The sequence below is a fragment of the Dryobates pubescens genome, chromosome 12, assembly GCF_014839835.1.
Source record: "Dryobates pubescens isolate bDryPub1 chromosome 12, bDryPub1.pri, whole genome shotgun sequence".
Lineage (NCBI taxonomy): Eukaryota > Metazoa > Chordata > Aves > Piciformes > Picidae > Dryobates > Dryobates pubescens.
In genome coordinates this window covers 19151748-19168022 of record NC_071623.1, presented here as the reverse complement: position 1 = coordinate 19168022, position 16275 = coordinate 19151748, and the positions used below count along the sequence as shown (strand labels likewise).

Here is a 16275-nt window from a genome sequence, read left to right as displayed (position 1 = left end):
CAGATGGGGGTGCTAGGGAAGCTGAGTTTGGAGGACGATTCTTGTTTGGAAGGCACAAATACCCCTTGGTTCAAGCTGAGTGTCCTGCTCTGTGAGCCCCACCTCCTTTTCAGCCAGCTGAGCAGGAAACACACTGTTTTTTCAATTTGGTCTAACCTCTTTTGATGACTAAGAGAACGGGAAGATTATAGTTTAAGTATATAATTTTCATTTGAAGTGACAGGTTAAACAGGTTATGTGCATTTAGATAAGGCTTAGATTATTTTAGTTCAATTACAACACTGATATAGGTCCTGACTCACTCTTCTGAGGCCTGACTTCATGCAGATTTATGTTGATTTAATTTTACTGCTAACAAAATACAAGCATATGTTTACATTACTCTGCTTAAATGCCTTGCTAGCATAGGGATTGGGTTTACACTTCAAGTGCAATCTTGAATCAGAGGTATAGATCTTGCTGGGGTTTTTTTGTTCCCCTGCAGAAAGGCTAGATATATCAGCATTTATTTTAATTCCTCTTGTGCCCCTCCCAGACATTAACCTGCCTAATCTCAGAGTACAATGTGTGCTTTTCAGTATTCAGTCCTGCCAGAGACCAAATGCCCCCAAGTCTCCCTGGGTTTAATGACAGCTGGGCAGGCTAAGACCTGCAGGGAGGCAAACCGCTGAAATTCACATATAGCAAGCTGGGAGCAGTAACCTTTCACTGGCATGGCTGAAGGGAGTGGCAACAGGTTTCCTACAATACAGTGATGCGTTCCCACTTCAGCATGCTCCTTAGCTAGGACTGCCCCAAGGGCAGCTGGTGAGCAATGCCATGTGCAGCAGCTGTATAGGCAAAGGGTGTGAGCCTCGGCCCTCGCATGGGTTCCCATTTTCCATGGGACAATGTCTCATGACCAGGTGGAGGGTGGGAAATTTGCTTGTAGAAAGCAAATCGTGTGCTCAGTATCTCCTGGACCTTGTAGATTGTGACCAAAAAAAACCCAAACAAAACCCCCCACATTATCAGTCTCCCAAAACTAAAGGTTTTTTAAGAACTTGAAGCATAAAAGAGAATCATGCATGCAGAGGGAGGCACAGGCATTCTAGGTACCTGAGCTGCTGCTTCCTTTTTGGAGGAAAGTAAAGCTACCTGGGTTTGGAGTGGTTTTTTTGCCTTAAAAGGAAAAAGATGGGGGGAAAGTGCTTTTTGGAGCAGTCTGCAGCAAATCTGGAAATGAAACAGAGCCTCTCCTCTTGCATTTCTTGTGCAAAGTTGAAGAAGTAAACACGTTGTTTTGTTGGTTTTTTTAAATCATGTTTGCTTCACTACATCTCCCCTTCTCTAGTCTTGGAGTGGAGGGGGAGGAGAAAGGGAGCTGACAGCAGCCTGTGGTGATTGATTTGTCTCTTGTTTTTTATGCTGCGCTAGAACAACCTGCTTCGAAAATGACAATGACAAATCAAAGCAAATATTTCTTGCTAGAAATTCAAACTCTCTGCATTCTTAGCTGGTATTTTGCTATTAAAGGGGCTGCTTTATCCATAACATTTATTTGGAAGTATTCTTTTCTGCTTGAGACTACAGGCCTTAGGAGAGAAATCTTTCCCCCCAAAGCCATTTGTTTCAATAATTGTTGATGTATGAAATTGTCATTGTATGAAATTGTCATTGACTGTTATCACCACAGGACAGTTTGCATATATACAGAGGTAAAAATGCTGTGCTTTTCCCTTGCACCAAGAAGCACTGAAAGCGGCCTTGGAAAGGGATGGGATGTCTCTCCTGAACTCTGATCAGCCCTAAAGCAAAAGCTTGAGTATGCCTGGGGCAGAGTGCTGTCTTGAACCTGAGCCGGTGCCCAAACAGCAAAGGGTCAGAGGTTAAACAAACATTGGGGGCTGAGGAGAAGGGTGATGAAGTGATGAGGCACAGAGTGGAGACTGAGCTGAGAGATGGGTGCATCCCTTCAGCTGCTGCCTGGTGGTGGTGGGTAGGGAGGTGTTTGCTCCCCTTTGCCCTTTTTCGACAGATTGCCATTCCTCATCAGGGAGAATCTTGTGACTCTGAGGGTGCCTAAGTGCAGCCTTTTTGGCAGAAGGAGGTTTCTCTCCCACTGTGCAAATCAAGGCAGCGCTGTTCATAATTGGGAGCACAGAGATGAACTTTCCCAGGGTTGGGAAGGGCTGGCTCTGCTCTGACACGATTTTCAGATCTGTCTGCATGGCTCCCGTGCCTGGGAAACCACTGCCTCCCCTCTGCCATCCAAAATATCCAAAATAGAAACATTCACAGACAGCTTCTAACTTTTCCTTCCCTACCTATGGATCTGTAGTTGTAGAGTCGGTCTGTTACCAACGGGCGAAAGGGAGGAAGGCAGGGAAGGATTGAAGTCGGTCTGTTACCTGCGGGAGAGAGGGAGGAAGGGAGGGAGGGACTGAAGGAGAGAGGGAGGGAGGGATTGAAAGAGTGAGTGAGGGAAGCGGGGGGGGGGGGGGGGGGGGGGGGAGGGAGGGTAGAGGAGGGGGACAAGAGGGAGGGAAGAGGGAGAGAAGGAAAAGGCAGCTGGGGAGCTCCGTTACCGCATCGCTGCCATCTCTCACTTCTGTCTCCGGAGGCGCTGGCGATCATGTGCCGCCCGGCTCGGAATGGCTGGGCGGTGGCAGCGGCAGCGGAGTCTGCATCCGGCACCCCCTGCTAGGATGGGCGTCCCGCCCGCTCGCCGCAGCTCCCGGGCAACATGGCCAGAGCCGCCGCAGGATGCACTGCGGGCACCTGAGGTGACACTCCAGCTGCAGGTATGACCGTGGGCGGGGGGGTTCCCTTCGCCTACCGGCCGTGCCCTTGGACGCACGTCACCGACTTTCCCAAACTTGCCAACCTCTGCGGCTGGATTAGGAAAGTAAGATTAGGCGACATGGCAGGGGTTATCCTGCTTCGAAGACTGGGATCAAAGTTCGGACTTCCCTATCTGGGAAAGTCACCCACTTGCATAGAGCAGTGTGCACCCCACAGAACGTCAGGTTCAGTTTGCGGGCTCCAGACTGCAACACCCATCCACTGGTAAGGGGGTTAGTAAGGGAAACTGCACTGATTTGATGGTAAGAAGGTAGCAATAAGTAATCTGGTTTACCAGAGGGTTTTTTAACATGGGAAACGCTGGGGCAGCCTGTGTAATTGTCCCCTAGGATAATATTCTCCTTGCTGTCCTGCATGTTCGCCGAGGCATTGGATAAAATGCTTAAAAAGAAGATCCATAAAGATAAGCAATTTAAAGCCAGGTAGTTATTTACAAAAGATGTCAGTATGAGGGCCCCACAGTGGGATTTGTCTTCCTCTTCTTTCTGCCTCAGCCCAGCTAATCAAAAGAGGAGCTGGACAATATCCTTCCCAGTCAGCATCTGGCACAAGTCTGGAGTGGTGAGGGGAGCCTCAGTGGCTGTCCCTGGGCTATGTCAGCCCTGGGTGGGAACCGTATGGTGGCCAGGAGCACTATCCTCTAAAAGTACCAGCCCCTTAAATGCAAAGACTTCGTTCTACTGTTGTATTGATAGAGGAATAAAAAAGCTCCTAACACTGTAAATCAGCTGTGCCAAGATGCAGCATGGGATAAAAGGGCACAGAGCAGCAAGAGCACTGGGCTCATCTACTCTGCACAAGTACTGCCCCAGCTTAAACCAGAGGAAAAAAACAAACATCTGAAAGGTAGCATCCAGGCAAGTCCTCATCCTCCAGCGATATTGGCACAGCTGAGCAGCACTTTATTTATGAAAGATCTAAGAGTGACTTTGGAATGTCTTTATTGGCAATTTTTCCTCATTTCAACACTTTTTTTGGGTACAATCTGCATAGCAAACTCTTCTGTGAAATGCTCATTTTCTTATTTCATCTAATTTAGTATTTCTTCTGAGGGAGAAGAGCAAGACCATCATACTGCCTGAAGTACCATTTTCAGTTTTCTCTTTCTTCCTTTCTCTCTCTCTTTCTTTCTCTTTCTTTCTTTCTTTCTTTCTTTCTTTCTTTCTTTCTTTCTTTCTTTCTTTCTTTCTTTCTTTCTTTCTTTCTTTCTTTCTTTCTTTCTTTCTTTCTTTCTTTCTTTCTTTCTTTCTTTCTTTCTTTCTTTCTTTTTCTTCTTCTTTCTTTCTTTCTTTCTTCCTTCCTTTCTTCCTTTCTTCCTTCCTTTCTTCCTTTCTTTCAAATTAAGATGAAAAATCCAATGTGTAGCACTACTTGTAAATGAAGGTACAATAAATAATTCAAGGGACACCGAGACATACCTCCAATTTTTGAAGAATGGTGCTTCTGCAGCCTACAGAGAACCAGGGGTTCTAGCATTTGGGTTCTAGAATTGATGGCAAGAGCTTAAGGAAGAATTTTTCTCATTGTCTTATTTGCTTATGAAGTTAAGAGGGTGGCTGTGAGTTGGACTTGTTCCTAGTCAGAGTGATGAACCACATGGGGTTTTAGTTACATGGGTTTATGGTTGCTCTTATTTATCCCATAGTGGACAATTGCTTATATTTGGTGAGATCTGGAGTTTGGAATATAGGAAGTGAAATAGTAATTGTCTTGTAACTGCTGGTTCATGAGGTAGTCCTTATAAAAGTTAAATATGCTCACTAGCATCAGTGATAAATGGAAGGTAGGGGTATTGTAGGAACAGAGTGAGCCTTCCATGATTAGAAGTGAGTCTATTAGCACTGAAGAGGAACCTGGAAAGGGAGATTTGGCAAATAGAAGATAGAAAGGGAAGCCTTTTAGGCTGAATGGGAAAGAAAATAAATGTCTACCAAGATGAGAAAAGGTCCTTCTGGGACAACAAACAGGGTGTGCCCCAGAGGCACTGCTGTTCACCCTGCCTGTGGGAGGATGTCTTTTTGCTGGCTGCTTGCCAGCAAAAAGGATCCTTTGTGGAAGTGGACTATATCAAAACTGTCTACATAGGGTCCTAAAAAGAACAAAAAGCACCTGCACTGAGGGCTGGACTGTAATGACTGTCCTGTACAGTTTCTCTGTGTTGACAGTCTGAATGCTTAACAGCTCGTCATGCAACCCCCACTCCGACATCTTTCTCCTTCCTAGGAAAGGGATCTGGCCTGACTTAAGTAGTCAAGCTGACATTTTCTTAGGCTTTTTAGGGCCAGAATTCAAGAGAATTTTGGAGGCAGCTTGTAAAAGCAAAATGAGATTTTAAAATAGAAGTAAGCTTTATTGACTTGGCTAAAGTCCCTGGAAATGCATTGCTTTTTGCCTTTTCATATGCAGCACTTCTTTCCTGTGTGACATTACAGGAGCAGCTCCACCTCCTGCCAAAGTTTTTGCTGGTTTTGAGAACAAAACTTCATTTTGGTCTGAGGATGCTGTTTGGCTTTCCCAAACAAATGTCACAGACAGGTCCTCATAATTGGGCAGATGAGATCAAGGTGCATCAAGAAATGATGGCCCTTGGGTTTTAACTGTTTTTTTTTTAGTAAAGAGGAAGATGCAGCTTGCGGTTCAGAAGATCCCTGTGCCAGAAATACCTTCTCTGAGAATATGTGCTCTCCATGTTCTTTATTCTACTTTAGGCATCAGCCACCTGAGTAGTCTCAGAGGCAGAACCCAGAGACCAATTCTGGTCTAGCCCTTTGCAGCCATTTTAGTAATGGGAATCTCCACACTTGGGGTGATACTTCTATATCTGAACTAGAAAGACTGTGTTTTAGAATAGAATAGAATAGAATAGAATAGAATAGAATAGAATAGAATAGAATAGAATAAACCAGGTTGGAAGAGACCTTCAAGATCATCACGTCCAACCCATCAACCAATCCAATGTGGATGAGACCTGCAAATGTTTGGTCTCTCCCTTTTAATAATAAAGAAGCACTTTTCTAATGGGTCAAAGTTGTATGCAAAACTCCTCCTGTGACTGTGACACAATGCTGGCATTGTGGTTAACCACCAGCGGACTACCCTCTGCAGTGCACAAAACATGATTTGGAGGGGAAAATGGTAGAATTTTTCCTTTTGAAGAGATAAGGTTAAGGACTTAAGTGGACCAGATCATTCTTCTTAAACTGTCATTGTTGCAGCATGATGGGAGTTCTGTGGCCTAGAGGTTTAACTAACTCTTACTCAGTTACTGAATTTTAACCAATTTTTTGTGTGTGTGTTTGTTGGTCATGCTGCTTAAAATGATACAGGTATATGTATATAGCTGTTTACATCTGCATAATGCATATACACATGTCATTTCATTGGGATTAATATAATCTAGAATTTATCATATCACTGTAATATTTTTTCCCTGGAGATACTCAAAATGAGGCTTGACAGGGCTCTGGGCAGCCTGGTCTAGCTGAGGATGCTCCTGCTTACTGCGGAGGGGGTTGGACTAGATGACCTTTGGAGGTCTCTTCCAGCCCAGCCCAGCCCATTCTGTGATTCTATGATTCTATTTTACCTGACCCTCATATCAGGATAGCTGAAGCATTATCTAGTAGTATCTTTATATCTTTAATGACTACAGAGAAAAACCCTTGATAAATAATTTAGGGTAGATATGCACACGTGTGCATATACAGACATCATTTCATTGGGATTAATATAATCTAGAATTTAACATATCACTGTAATATTCTCTCTTCCCCTCCCCCCCAACTATTAAATTAAAAACTTGGTTTGCTTCTGCTCTTTGTTGTTGTTGTTGTTGGTTTTGTTTCAGACTTTTGGGGTTAGTTTCCTTTTATTAAAACCCAAAGTGGTAAATAAAACTATCCAAATCTTCTACAAAGAGGATTCAATTTGCTGTTAAAGTGACAGGGTCAATCAGGTAAATCAGTATTGGTAACACAATCTCCTCATGTTGAACACAGAAGATTTCACCTCAACATGAGGAGAAACTTTACAGTTAGGGTGATGGAGCACTGGAACAGGCTGCCCAGAGAGGTTGTGGAGTCTCCTTTTCTGGAGACTCAAAATCCACCTGGATGCATTCCTGTGTGGACTACCCTAAGTGATCCTGCTTTGATGGGAGGGGGGTTGGACCTAATGATCTCTGGAGGTCCCTACCAACCTGTAAGTACTGTGATACTGTGATAATGAAGGACCATAAATTAGGTACCACAATAGGATTTGCAAACCAATAATAAAAATGCTCCTTTTGTGTCTGTTGTCTAACTGATCACTTAAGGTTTGGAAATGCACATTCCTGCCATGGGTCTGTGATGGTGGGTGAATGGTTCACCCGCTGCCTAGAGTCAGCTCCATTGCTGTAAACACTGTGGTCTTTCTGGAAAGCCAGAGGCTTATTTTAAGCATCAGAAACACCCACTCCTCAGAGACCCACCCCCCTTGTGCATCCCATCATGACAGACTAGGGGTAGCCCAGAGGTCCTTTGGGAGGAGCTGGGAAAGCTAACCTCATTCAGCAGCAGTGTGAAAAAAAAACAAAGCCAAAACCTTCAAAGAGACAAACCCACACAAAACAAAACAAAACCACACACACACACACACACGAGAGAGATGGGAAAAGAGAAGGGGGGGGAAGGAAAAAAAAATGCAGAAAGAAGAAAGAAAAACAAAAAAGGAAAAGGAGTTAGCTGGAAATGAAGTGCCTAGCAACTCAGTACTCCAAAGATGGAAACTGGCATGTATGAAGCAGAGGAACAATGTCTTGCTTTGACTTGCTGATAATGAGAGACAATCATGAGAGCAGAGGCTGGTGAGAGGCAACAGAGGGAAAAACGTTTTTTCATAGTCTGGCAGTAGTGGCAGCAGAAAAAGTGTTTGCCTTGTCCTCTAGCCTTCCTGACAAGTCTTGACATTTGGTTTGGGTGGAGACATTGTTAATACATATTGTTGTAAAAGCCTCCTGCTGAAAAGTGGCATTTTAAAGTGCCAGGAATGAGACATTTAACCTCATCACCTTGGTGGCTGTTGACGTGCAGTTCCTTCGGTTGGAAACAGCACCACCTGCTCCAGAGGCTCTAATGGGACACCGTCACTGAACACACAGGGCAGTGCTGCCAGAGGACAAGGTAGAGTCATACCCCTTATTTCAAGTAGTGGTTCACCAACACTGTTTCCAGTAGTCCTGCATATGATCTGAGTGGGTCCTGCTGCTCCTGACAGTCTAGTAGGTGCCAGGCAGCATCCTGCTCCCAGAGTAGGGGTACAGGCTAAAGCTTCTGGGCCAGAGGCACCTCATCATCCCTCCCTGACTTCTGAGCTTGTGCTAAGCGGGAAACCTGGCTCCCCACGTTTACCCATATAAAGGGTGGGCTGGTCACTGCTCAATTCACTGCCTTGCCAGAGACATCATCTTTGGGAGCCTGCATTTAGGGGTAGTGTAATGTTTCCTGCTCTTTGCCATTTTACTACTCTTGCGTGTTAGTCTCCATGTCCTCCAGAACTTCTGAGAAAACAATTTAGAGGCTTCATTCCAAGGAATATCAAAAGTTAGCAGGTGTCACTAATACTTATTCCCAGGCACATGTTATTTTTTATTATTAGGAAAGTAAAATGGGAGTATCACTGCCAGCTGTAACTGTGCAGTATGTCAGGTCATGATTCCTGTTTACACGCTTACATCATGCCTCTGCTTTTGGGTCTGCCTTGTTGCAGCTGCTTGTGTCTCTGCTTATGAACCAGGGACTCTTGCAGATGCTCAGAAGCTTTTTGTTTGTGGTTTATGTCATTCCCTGGCTGATGTTTGCAACCTCAATGAAAAGCCAATGCAAACTGTCCACTGAACTCAGTGTCATGGCTGTATCTTTGCCCCAGAAAAGTTAAGAAAACTTTCTTTATTTAAATGGCTGTTTTGAATCTGTTTCTCAGGGGGGCTCTAGACCTACTTACTTCTCTCTGCCTCGGGCCAGATTGCTTTTCCTGATCCATGTGCCATATAGTCTTGATCTCTTGGTGCTGTTAAGATAATTATACTCATTAACAAACCTAAAGGAGATGTCAGGTTAATTTTGATGGAATAATTCAGCTTCATCACAGCAGCTACCATGGCCCTGTCACTGCACAGCGTGGAATTATGCAAGGGTCAGTGGTATGAACAGAGAGACCCTAAAGCCAATCTGCTTACCGTGGTAGAATGCAGGACGAAGTTCATGTCACTGGTAGAAATAGGTACTTGCAAAATAGAAGGCTGCAGTTCAATTGATATAGATTACAGACCTTGTCTACCTTCTCTTCTTCACATGTTTCTTTCAGGTGTTTCTGAGAGGAGCACTGGGCTGCAGGGTCCTGTAGCCCACACTGCTTGGGTCCCAGACTTTTGTGCAAGCCTCCCTTGGGTCTGCTTGGAGCCGTGAAACACCGTGCCAGTCAGTTTAAACAAACCATTCCCTAGGACACAAAGGAGGTAATGTTTTGGCAATGTCCTACATAAGATATTTTGCAGTTGGAACAACAGGGGATGGAAAAAAGCTTTGAGGTAATTACAAACTGCAATTTCTGACTCAGATTAGAGAGAAAAATAATGTCATGCAAAAGGATTTTCCTTAAAACTAGAAAGATTTGTTTTGAAGCAAAAGTACTAGGTGTTGCTCAAAATGACCTCTAGAAAAGAGCCTGCTGGCTAGTAAGCCTCCATTGTTTCCTGGACCAACTCCTGTAGACTTATTGTTCCCTTCCCATTAACATCGCCAAGGCTGCTTCATGGAGATAGGTACATGAAGACTGAAAATCTCTAATCTCAGACTGTATTGCTTGTCAGATACAGGCAAAGGAGAAAAGATAGTGACAGATAATTTAGAACCACAGGCCTTGTCACACATAACCTACGCTCACAGCTACACTGTAGAGCAAGATACTTTAGATTAGATTGTAATGGCTTTGCTAAAGGCAGTCACAAACGTTGTCCTCTTAAACCATAACAGAAGCTGCCACAACATTCTTTATTATACTGGAGTTCTCCCAGGCAGTGAGGAAGACAGAGCATTTGCTTCACCCAGGAATGTAAACCTGCTGTTTGCAGGTGTGGTGAGGATGATGATGGGGGCTCAGCATCCCAAGGGTAAGGAGCCAGTACCAGCAGTCCAAGGAACTGACCTACCTGTGCTAATATAAAATATTTTTAACTTTCAAACCTTTCCCTATTCACTTGAAAACAAGAAAGAAAGGGATGGGTTTAAATGAAAAATGGCTTCAACAGAGGAAGTTGGAGGTGTCTCTGTCACTCTTTCCCATGGCATTCTTTCAGTAACTGCCAACCTTGCAACATACTGATAAGCTCAGGTCCCCTGGGACACCAAGTCTGTACCTGTGCAAATTCCTCACTACAGGCTTCCATTGGCCACAGGAGCTTCTGGGGTACCTCTTCCCTTCTTGAGCTCCAAGGGGAAAAAAAATTAAAGGCAGGACCATTAGATGTCCTGTGCACTGCCATGTGTTTGCTGAGAGGAGAATTTGGGAAACCAGTGCTATACTGGGGAAAAACTATCGAGAGAGTGAAGCAGGGAAGTATCAGGATTGTGAAAGGTTTATGATGGTCATGGTCCCATATGGACAGGGAGGCTGAGGGTCCTCCACTGTACTGAGCTTGGGGACTTCCAACATTCTGCAGGGCTGGGGGTCGTGATGACAGCTGGGACAAGCCCCCAGCATGAGGTGCAGTATATTTTCTGGATGGCTCCCTTCTACATGCAGCTGGAGAGGTAGAGAGACCTGAAATACCAAATTGGGAACACTCAAGGTGCTATTGGTGAGATCTGGGTCCTCGTGAGCCCTTCGCCCAGTCCCCTCTGCAAATACCTCTATGGTTAATTGCAAATTTTTCATTTGGGAAAAAAGGAATACCATTCCTATCAATTCCAGATAGGATTGCTTTTGACAATTAAACAAAAGCTAGCTTTTTCCAGCTGCCACACTGCCAGAACCAAACGAGATCCTGCTTTGGGGAGTCTGTGCTTTTTATGAGGGCCATTGCCTCCCATTAATGTGCTGTGAAATGATACATACACATAGAATCAACCAGGTTGGAAAAGACCTCACAGATCATCAAGTCCAACCTATCACTTAACACCACCTGACAGCTAAGCCATGGCATGTGTGTAACTCACAAAGTTTATAAAATATGCTTTACAGTTTACATAGATTTATGAATGTTTTCATTGCCCGGGCACGTGGGCATGTTACAACATCTGCACAAGGTACTCTGCTTCATACATGGACTGCAAAAGAAAGTCTGGATATGGATAGGCAGTATGGTAAATACAGGACAGATCAAACATTGAGAGGCTGCTCTCCCAGCTCTCCAGAAATGGGACCTTTTTAATACTTTTATGCTTTGTTAGATCTGTTGTCAGTGCTCAAACCTGGAAACAAGCAAGAAGGAAATGGGATCAAGTCACATGAGTTTGATGCTGCTGAAATCTGGTAAAATGAGTATGCTTTGTTATGGTTTCTTGCTCATGGGTGTTTCTGAAAAGGTTTAAATGGGTTTTAATAGAGAGTTGCTCTCAATTAATTTCTTAGTTCGGTGTTTGAAGGACTTTTGCATACATGTGTTCTGGCATTAGTGTGACAGAGAAATGTCAGACCCTCAAACAGTCTCATGTGAGGCGGTGACAGGAGCAAACCTCTTCTCCATCTCTGTTGTCAGCTTCAAAACATCATCTTTTCCAGAAAACACTATTTTCAGGATATCCTTGTGTTTCTTCCCAGTCCACTGATGAACATGAGAACAGATGCAGAGCAGATTTTTGTATAATCTTCTGCCTATGTGTGTGTGTGTATATATATATATATATGCATGCATATGTATATTCTCACACAATTTTACATATGTATTTAATTAAAGCAATTGTTAAGTTACTCACAAGACTACTGTGAGCTTACACATGCAGGAAAAAACCAGATCTGAGGAATATTCTATTTAATGTTAACTTAAATATAGGTGTCAGAAGAAATGTGAAGTTTTGAAATGTTTTCAAAATTCATTAGTGAATCGTTGCAAAAATACATTTCACTGTGGGAGGAATATCAGCAAACCAGAACTCCATTGCGACTTGTTTCATATTTTTGAGTGGCTGAAATTAATGGGATTATTCTTAGGGGTAAAGTGAGCTGGATCTGGTCCCAGGAACACCTGGCTGGACTTTAATAATAACTTAAGCCTGCAGTGCAAAATCTTGTTGTTGCTTGGAAAGGGGAATTTAAGCAAAAGAAGGGCACTAGTGTGGTTTTGGGGAGTCTAGGTGTAAGACTCCTGGTCAGAGGGCAGAGATCAAATTTCCATGAAATCTAGAGCTCTGGATACTGTAAACCTGGTTTGCTGTATTACTAGATAGGAAGCCAGATCCAATTCTTTGCTAAGAAAGGAGAAGGGGAAGGGAATATTCTTCTTCCTGGTAAAACTTTCTTCATCCTATTGCTCTAAAATAGTAGTTGGTGGGCCTGTGGGTTAATGGAATGAGTAACGGAAGCATTATACTCTTCTCACCAGGGTAATTTATGGAGATGTATACTTTTTTTGGCACTGTGACCTTTCTGGATTTGCTTTGACAATTTGTCTTTCTCACAAAATTATGTAACCAGATATTCAGTGCATCACTCTATTACAAGGATGAATGAATGAATGTTGTTATTATTGATTTGATCTCTTTCACCTAGAAAGGGGAGGGTGTACAGACAATCCCTGTCTCACCTCAGCATACCCTAGTGAGTCACCTAAACTCTGCAAAAGGTAAAACATAAAAATAGTCTGACCCACTGTTTTTTTTTTTTTTTCCTGAGCAGCTGACCCAACATCCAAAACATGACTCATGGCCCCTCCAACAAAAAGACTGGGAGCAGTTTCTGGGTCAGCGCAATGCAAAGATGAAGATGGGAGGAACCTGGCTGTTTCTGCCAGTTGGACAGCACTTGCTGGCTCTGGGATACAGGCACTTTTCAAACAAATTGAGAAACAAGGTATTTTTAAAAAGCTCCTGTTGCTGTTTGTGACTATCAGGGGTGACCTTATTACTCTCTACAACTACCTGAAGGGAGGTTGTAGACAGACGGATGTTGGTCTCTTCTCCCAGGCAGCCAGTACCAGGACAAGAGGACACAGTCTCAGGCTGCGCCAGGGGAGGTTCAGGCTAGATGTTAGAAAAAAGTTCTGTACAGAAAGAGTGATTGCACATTGGAATGGGCTGCCTGGGGAGGTGGTGGAGTTGCCATCACTGGAGGTTTTTAGGAGAGGACTTGACGGGGTGCTTGGTGCCATGGGTTAGTTGTTTGGGTGGTGTTGGATTGGTTGATGGGTTGGACGCGATGATCTTGAAGGTCTCTTCCAACCTGGTTTATTCTATGCATTCTATGTATGTATTCTATCATTGGACATGGACACGTATCTGCTGCTTCTCCATTCTCTGGCTTGTGAGAGCCCCGGCACATCCACATCGTGGCTCACAAGATGCTGAAAATGGGCAGGTCTGCTGCATCTGCCAGGGTAACCTGCTATCAGTGGACATGCCTGTGTGGATTTCTGAGGGTATTCTGGCCTGTAGGGTCCATAAGCGTGAGCGTGAATTTGAGTGCCAGCAAAACATCTTGTGGAAATGATACTAAAAGAAATGTGTGTGGAAAAACATCTTGAAATGGGTAGCTTTCAATTAGAGATGACCTGGATTTAAACACCTTATGCAGAGAGTTTGGTATGCAGCACTGTAAGGAACTAGATTTTTTTAATGTATTTGTTTTTAATGCATTGTTCCTTCTTGTTTCTTTCAGATGAACTTCACGAAATCCAAGATGTTTGTTTGCGTTGTAGCATTCGGCTGTGCTAGCTTTGTGGTTTTTTACACCAATTTGACCAAATTCTACCTATTTGGTGTAAACAGGCAAGAGGACATATTTCCCATAGAGACTTTTAGGAGAATCAGAGGAAATTTCTTGGAGCTCCCGGATATAGACTGCCACAAGAACCCACCTTTCCTTGTCCTACTTGTGGCATCCTCATGCCACCACTTTGATGCCAGGATGGCAATCCGGCAAACCTGGGGGAAGGAAAGAACGATCGCCGGCCAGCGCTTGGTGACGTATTTCCTCCTGGGAAGCACTGTGAATTCCAGCCAGCAGGCAGATATTGCTGCTGAAAGCCAAAAGTACAGAGACATGATTCAAAAGAATTTTACTGACACATATTACAATTTGACTTTGAAGACCATGATGGGAATGGAATGGATTCACAGATTTTGCAACCAGTCCCGCTTTGTGATGAAAACCGACACAGATGTGTTTGTCAATGTTTTTTACCTCACTGAGCTTCTTCTGAGGAAAAAAAGGACCACTGGATTCTTCACAGGCTTTTTGAAACTGCATGAGCATCCCATACGTAAAAGAGGGAGTAAGTGGTATGTGAGTAGAGAAGAATACCCAGGAAAGACCTACCCACCATTTTGTTCTGGGACTGGCTATGTGCTATCCACTGATGTTGCTAGTCAGATCCATAACGTTTCAGAGAACATTCCGTTCATTAAACTGGAGGATGTATTCATAGGACTGTGCCTTGACAAATTACAAATTGGGCTGGAAGAGCTTCACTCAAAGCAGACTTTTTTTCCAGAAAGGATTAGGTTCTCTGTTTCTCGCTTTAAGAAAATCGTGACATGCCACGAAGTAGAACCCTCTGAGCAGCTGAGCTACTGGAATCACTTGGTGGCAGAAAATAATGGAGGAATGCTCTAGCACCTTCCCTGCTTAAATTACCAAACTTAAATGTACTGCATTTACAGGGCTGCTCTTAACTCCAGCAGAACTCCCAATGAAAGAGAGGGTTATTTTAATCTCCATTTCTGCCCAAGGATATGTAAACCTCTTTCTCTTGCAGTCACTCCCACCTCTTTGTATCCCTTCTCTACATGAGTTGCAGTTATTTTTATTTTTTTTTTCTGAAAGATGCAGGCCCACAAACCTGCCCTCCAAATCTTTCTGCTACAGGGCTGAAAACACTTCTGCAGTGCCAAACTAAAATTCAAAGTACTTCCATTCAGAGAACAAAATCTGCATTCTCTTCCTGGTCCCCCTTAATAAATTACTGCATTTGCACCCATCTGTGCAGGCACCTAAGAAAAGGTGTTTGTAGCTGTCAGGATGTTCCCCTTCTGGCACAGGGAACTGCAGTCCTGCCCTCACAGCCCTTTCTGTGTGGGCAGAACTGCATACTGGCACTGGAGAATAAATCTTGTGAAGAGCAACTGAAGGAGCTGGGGCTGTTTGGTTTGAAAAAGAGGAGGCTGAGGGGAGACCTCATTGCTCTCTACAACTACCTGAAAGGACATTATAGAGAGGCTGGTGTGAGTTTCTTCTCCCAGGTAATTAGTGATAGAACAACAGGGAACAGCCTCAAGCTGTGACTGCATAGGTTTAGACTGGACATTAGGAAAAATATTTTCACAGAGAGCGGTCAAGCATTGGGATGTGCTGCCCAGGGAGATGGTTGAGTTACCAACCCTGGATGTGTTTAAAGGTCCTTTGGTCGTGGTGCTGGTGGCCATGGGGATCTGGTTTAGTAGAGTAGGATTATCAGTTGGACTTGGTAATCCTGAGGGTCTTTTCCAACCTGAATGTTTCTGTGATTCGGACTACATAATTTTTTTATTTGCAAAGATGGAAGAATTTGCCCATGCAGTGCTCTTGGGACAACCTTGGGTGCTGCAGGTCCCCTGGGGAGAATGTGAATGGCTGCTGTGCATGTTTCCCTATATGTGCCTCCTGCTGAAAGTGATAAGTGGTAGAGCTGGATCCATGCTCTGTGAAGAGTGTCCTGGTCTTTCTGTTAAACTAGACCCCAGAGTGTGCATTTGTGTCTCACTTTGCTTGATTTGCCCAGGCTAAACTAGAGTCACTTACAGTGAGATAAACAGTACAATCGATTTAGACATTTTTCTCCCCTATGAGGAACTGGGTGTGTGAGGCAGAACACTGCAGGATTTTACTGTTTTAAAGAAGACATAGTTGGAAAAGGTGTCCAAGTAATCATTCAGGCTGGCAACCTCATTTCTTAATTCATTACCAAACAAGGACTCTTAAAATCACTAGGATGTTTGTAGGTTTCAGAGAGATGAAACTGAGACTACAGTAAAGGTTGTGAAAAATGCATTTGGGCTATGGGAAGGAAGAAAGGAATTCACAAATACATGCCTTATGCAATACTCCTATTTGATTTACTTGCAAGCAAAGAAAAGGTCAGTTTTGCCAGCAAAGAGTTATTGAATGCCTGTACTAGGTGTGAAATATATTTTTCAGTGTGCAGCAAAACTGGGTCTGTTGCCTAGGGGAAGATGAGCCAGGAGCTGAGTGAATCTGATA

The 16275-nt window shown here is 43.8% G+C and overlaps 1 protein-coding gene across 2 annotated transcripts; it reads left to right on the top strand.

The window, feature by feature from the left end:
• The first annotated feature begins 2646 nt into the window (after positions 1 to 2646).
• On the top strand, positions 2647 to 14731 carry B3GALT5 (beta-1,3-galactosyltransferase 5). 2 transcript variants are annotated; one of them, XM_009905867.2, is made up of 5 exons: positions 2647 to 2783; positions 9190 to 9340; positions 11274 to 11355; positions 12718 to 12891; positions 13696 to 14731. In XM_009905867.2, exons 4-5 carry the CDS (start codon positions 12799 to 12801, stop codon positions 14650 to 14652), a joined length of 1050 nt encoding a protein of 349 aa, XP_009904169.2. In that variant the 5' UTR covers positions 2647 to 2783; positions 9190 to 9340; positions 11274 to 11355; positions 12718 to 12798; the 3' UTR covers positions 14653 to 14731. The 2 variants fall into 2 exon arrangements, with proteins under 2 accessions (XP_009904169.2, XP_054022036.1); XM_054166061.1 differs by having other exon boundaries at positions 11274 to 11364.
• The last annotated feature ends 1544 nt before the right edge of the window (positions 14732 to 16275 follow it).

Excerpts from the sequence above, each read along its gene's own strand:
- B3GALT5 (XM_009905867.2), top strand. The coding sequence starts at position 12,799 with ATGAAGATGGGAGGAACCTGGCTGTTTCTGCCAGTTGGACAGCACTTG. Across the intron at positions 12,892-13,695 it reads CAAACAAATTGAGAAACAAG|ATGAACTTCACGAAATCCAA; the intron begins GTATTTTTAAAA and ends TGTTTCTTTCAG.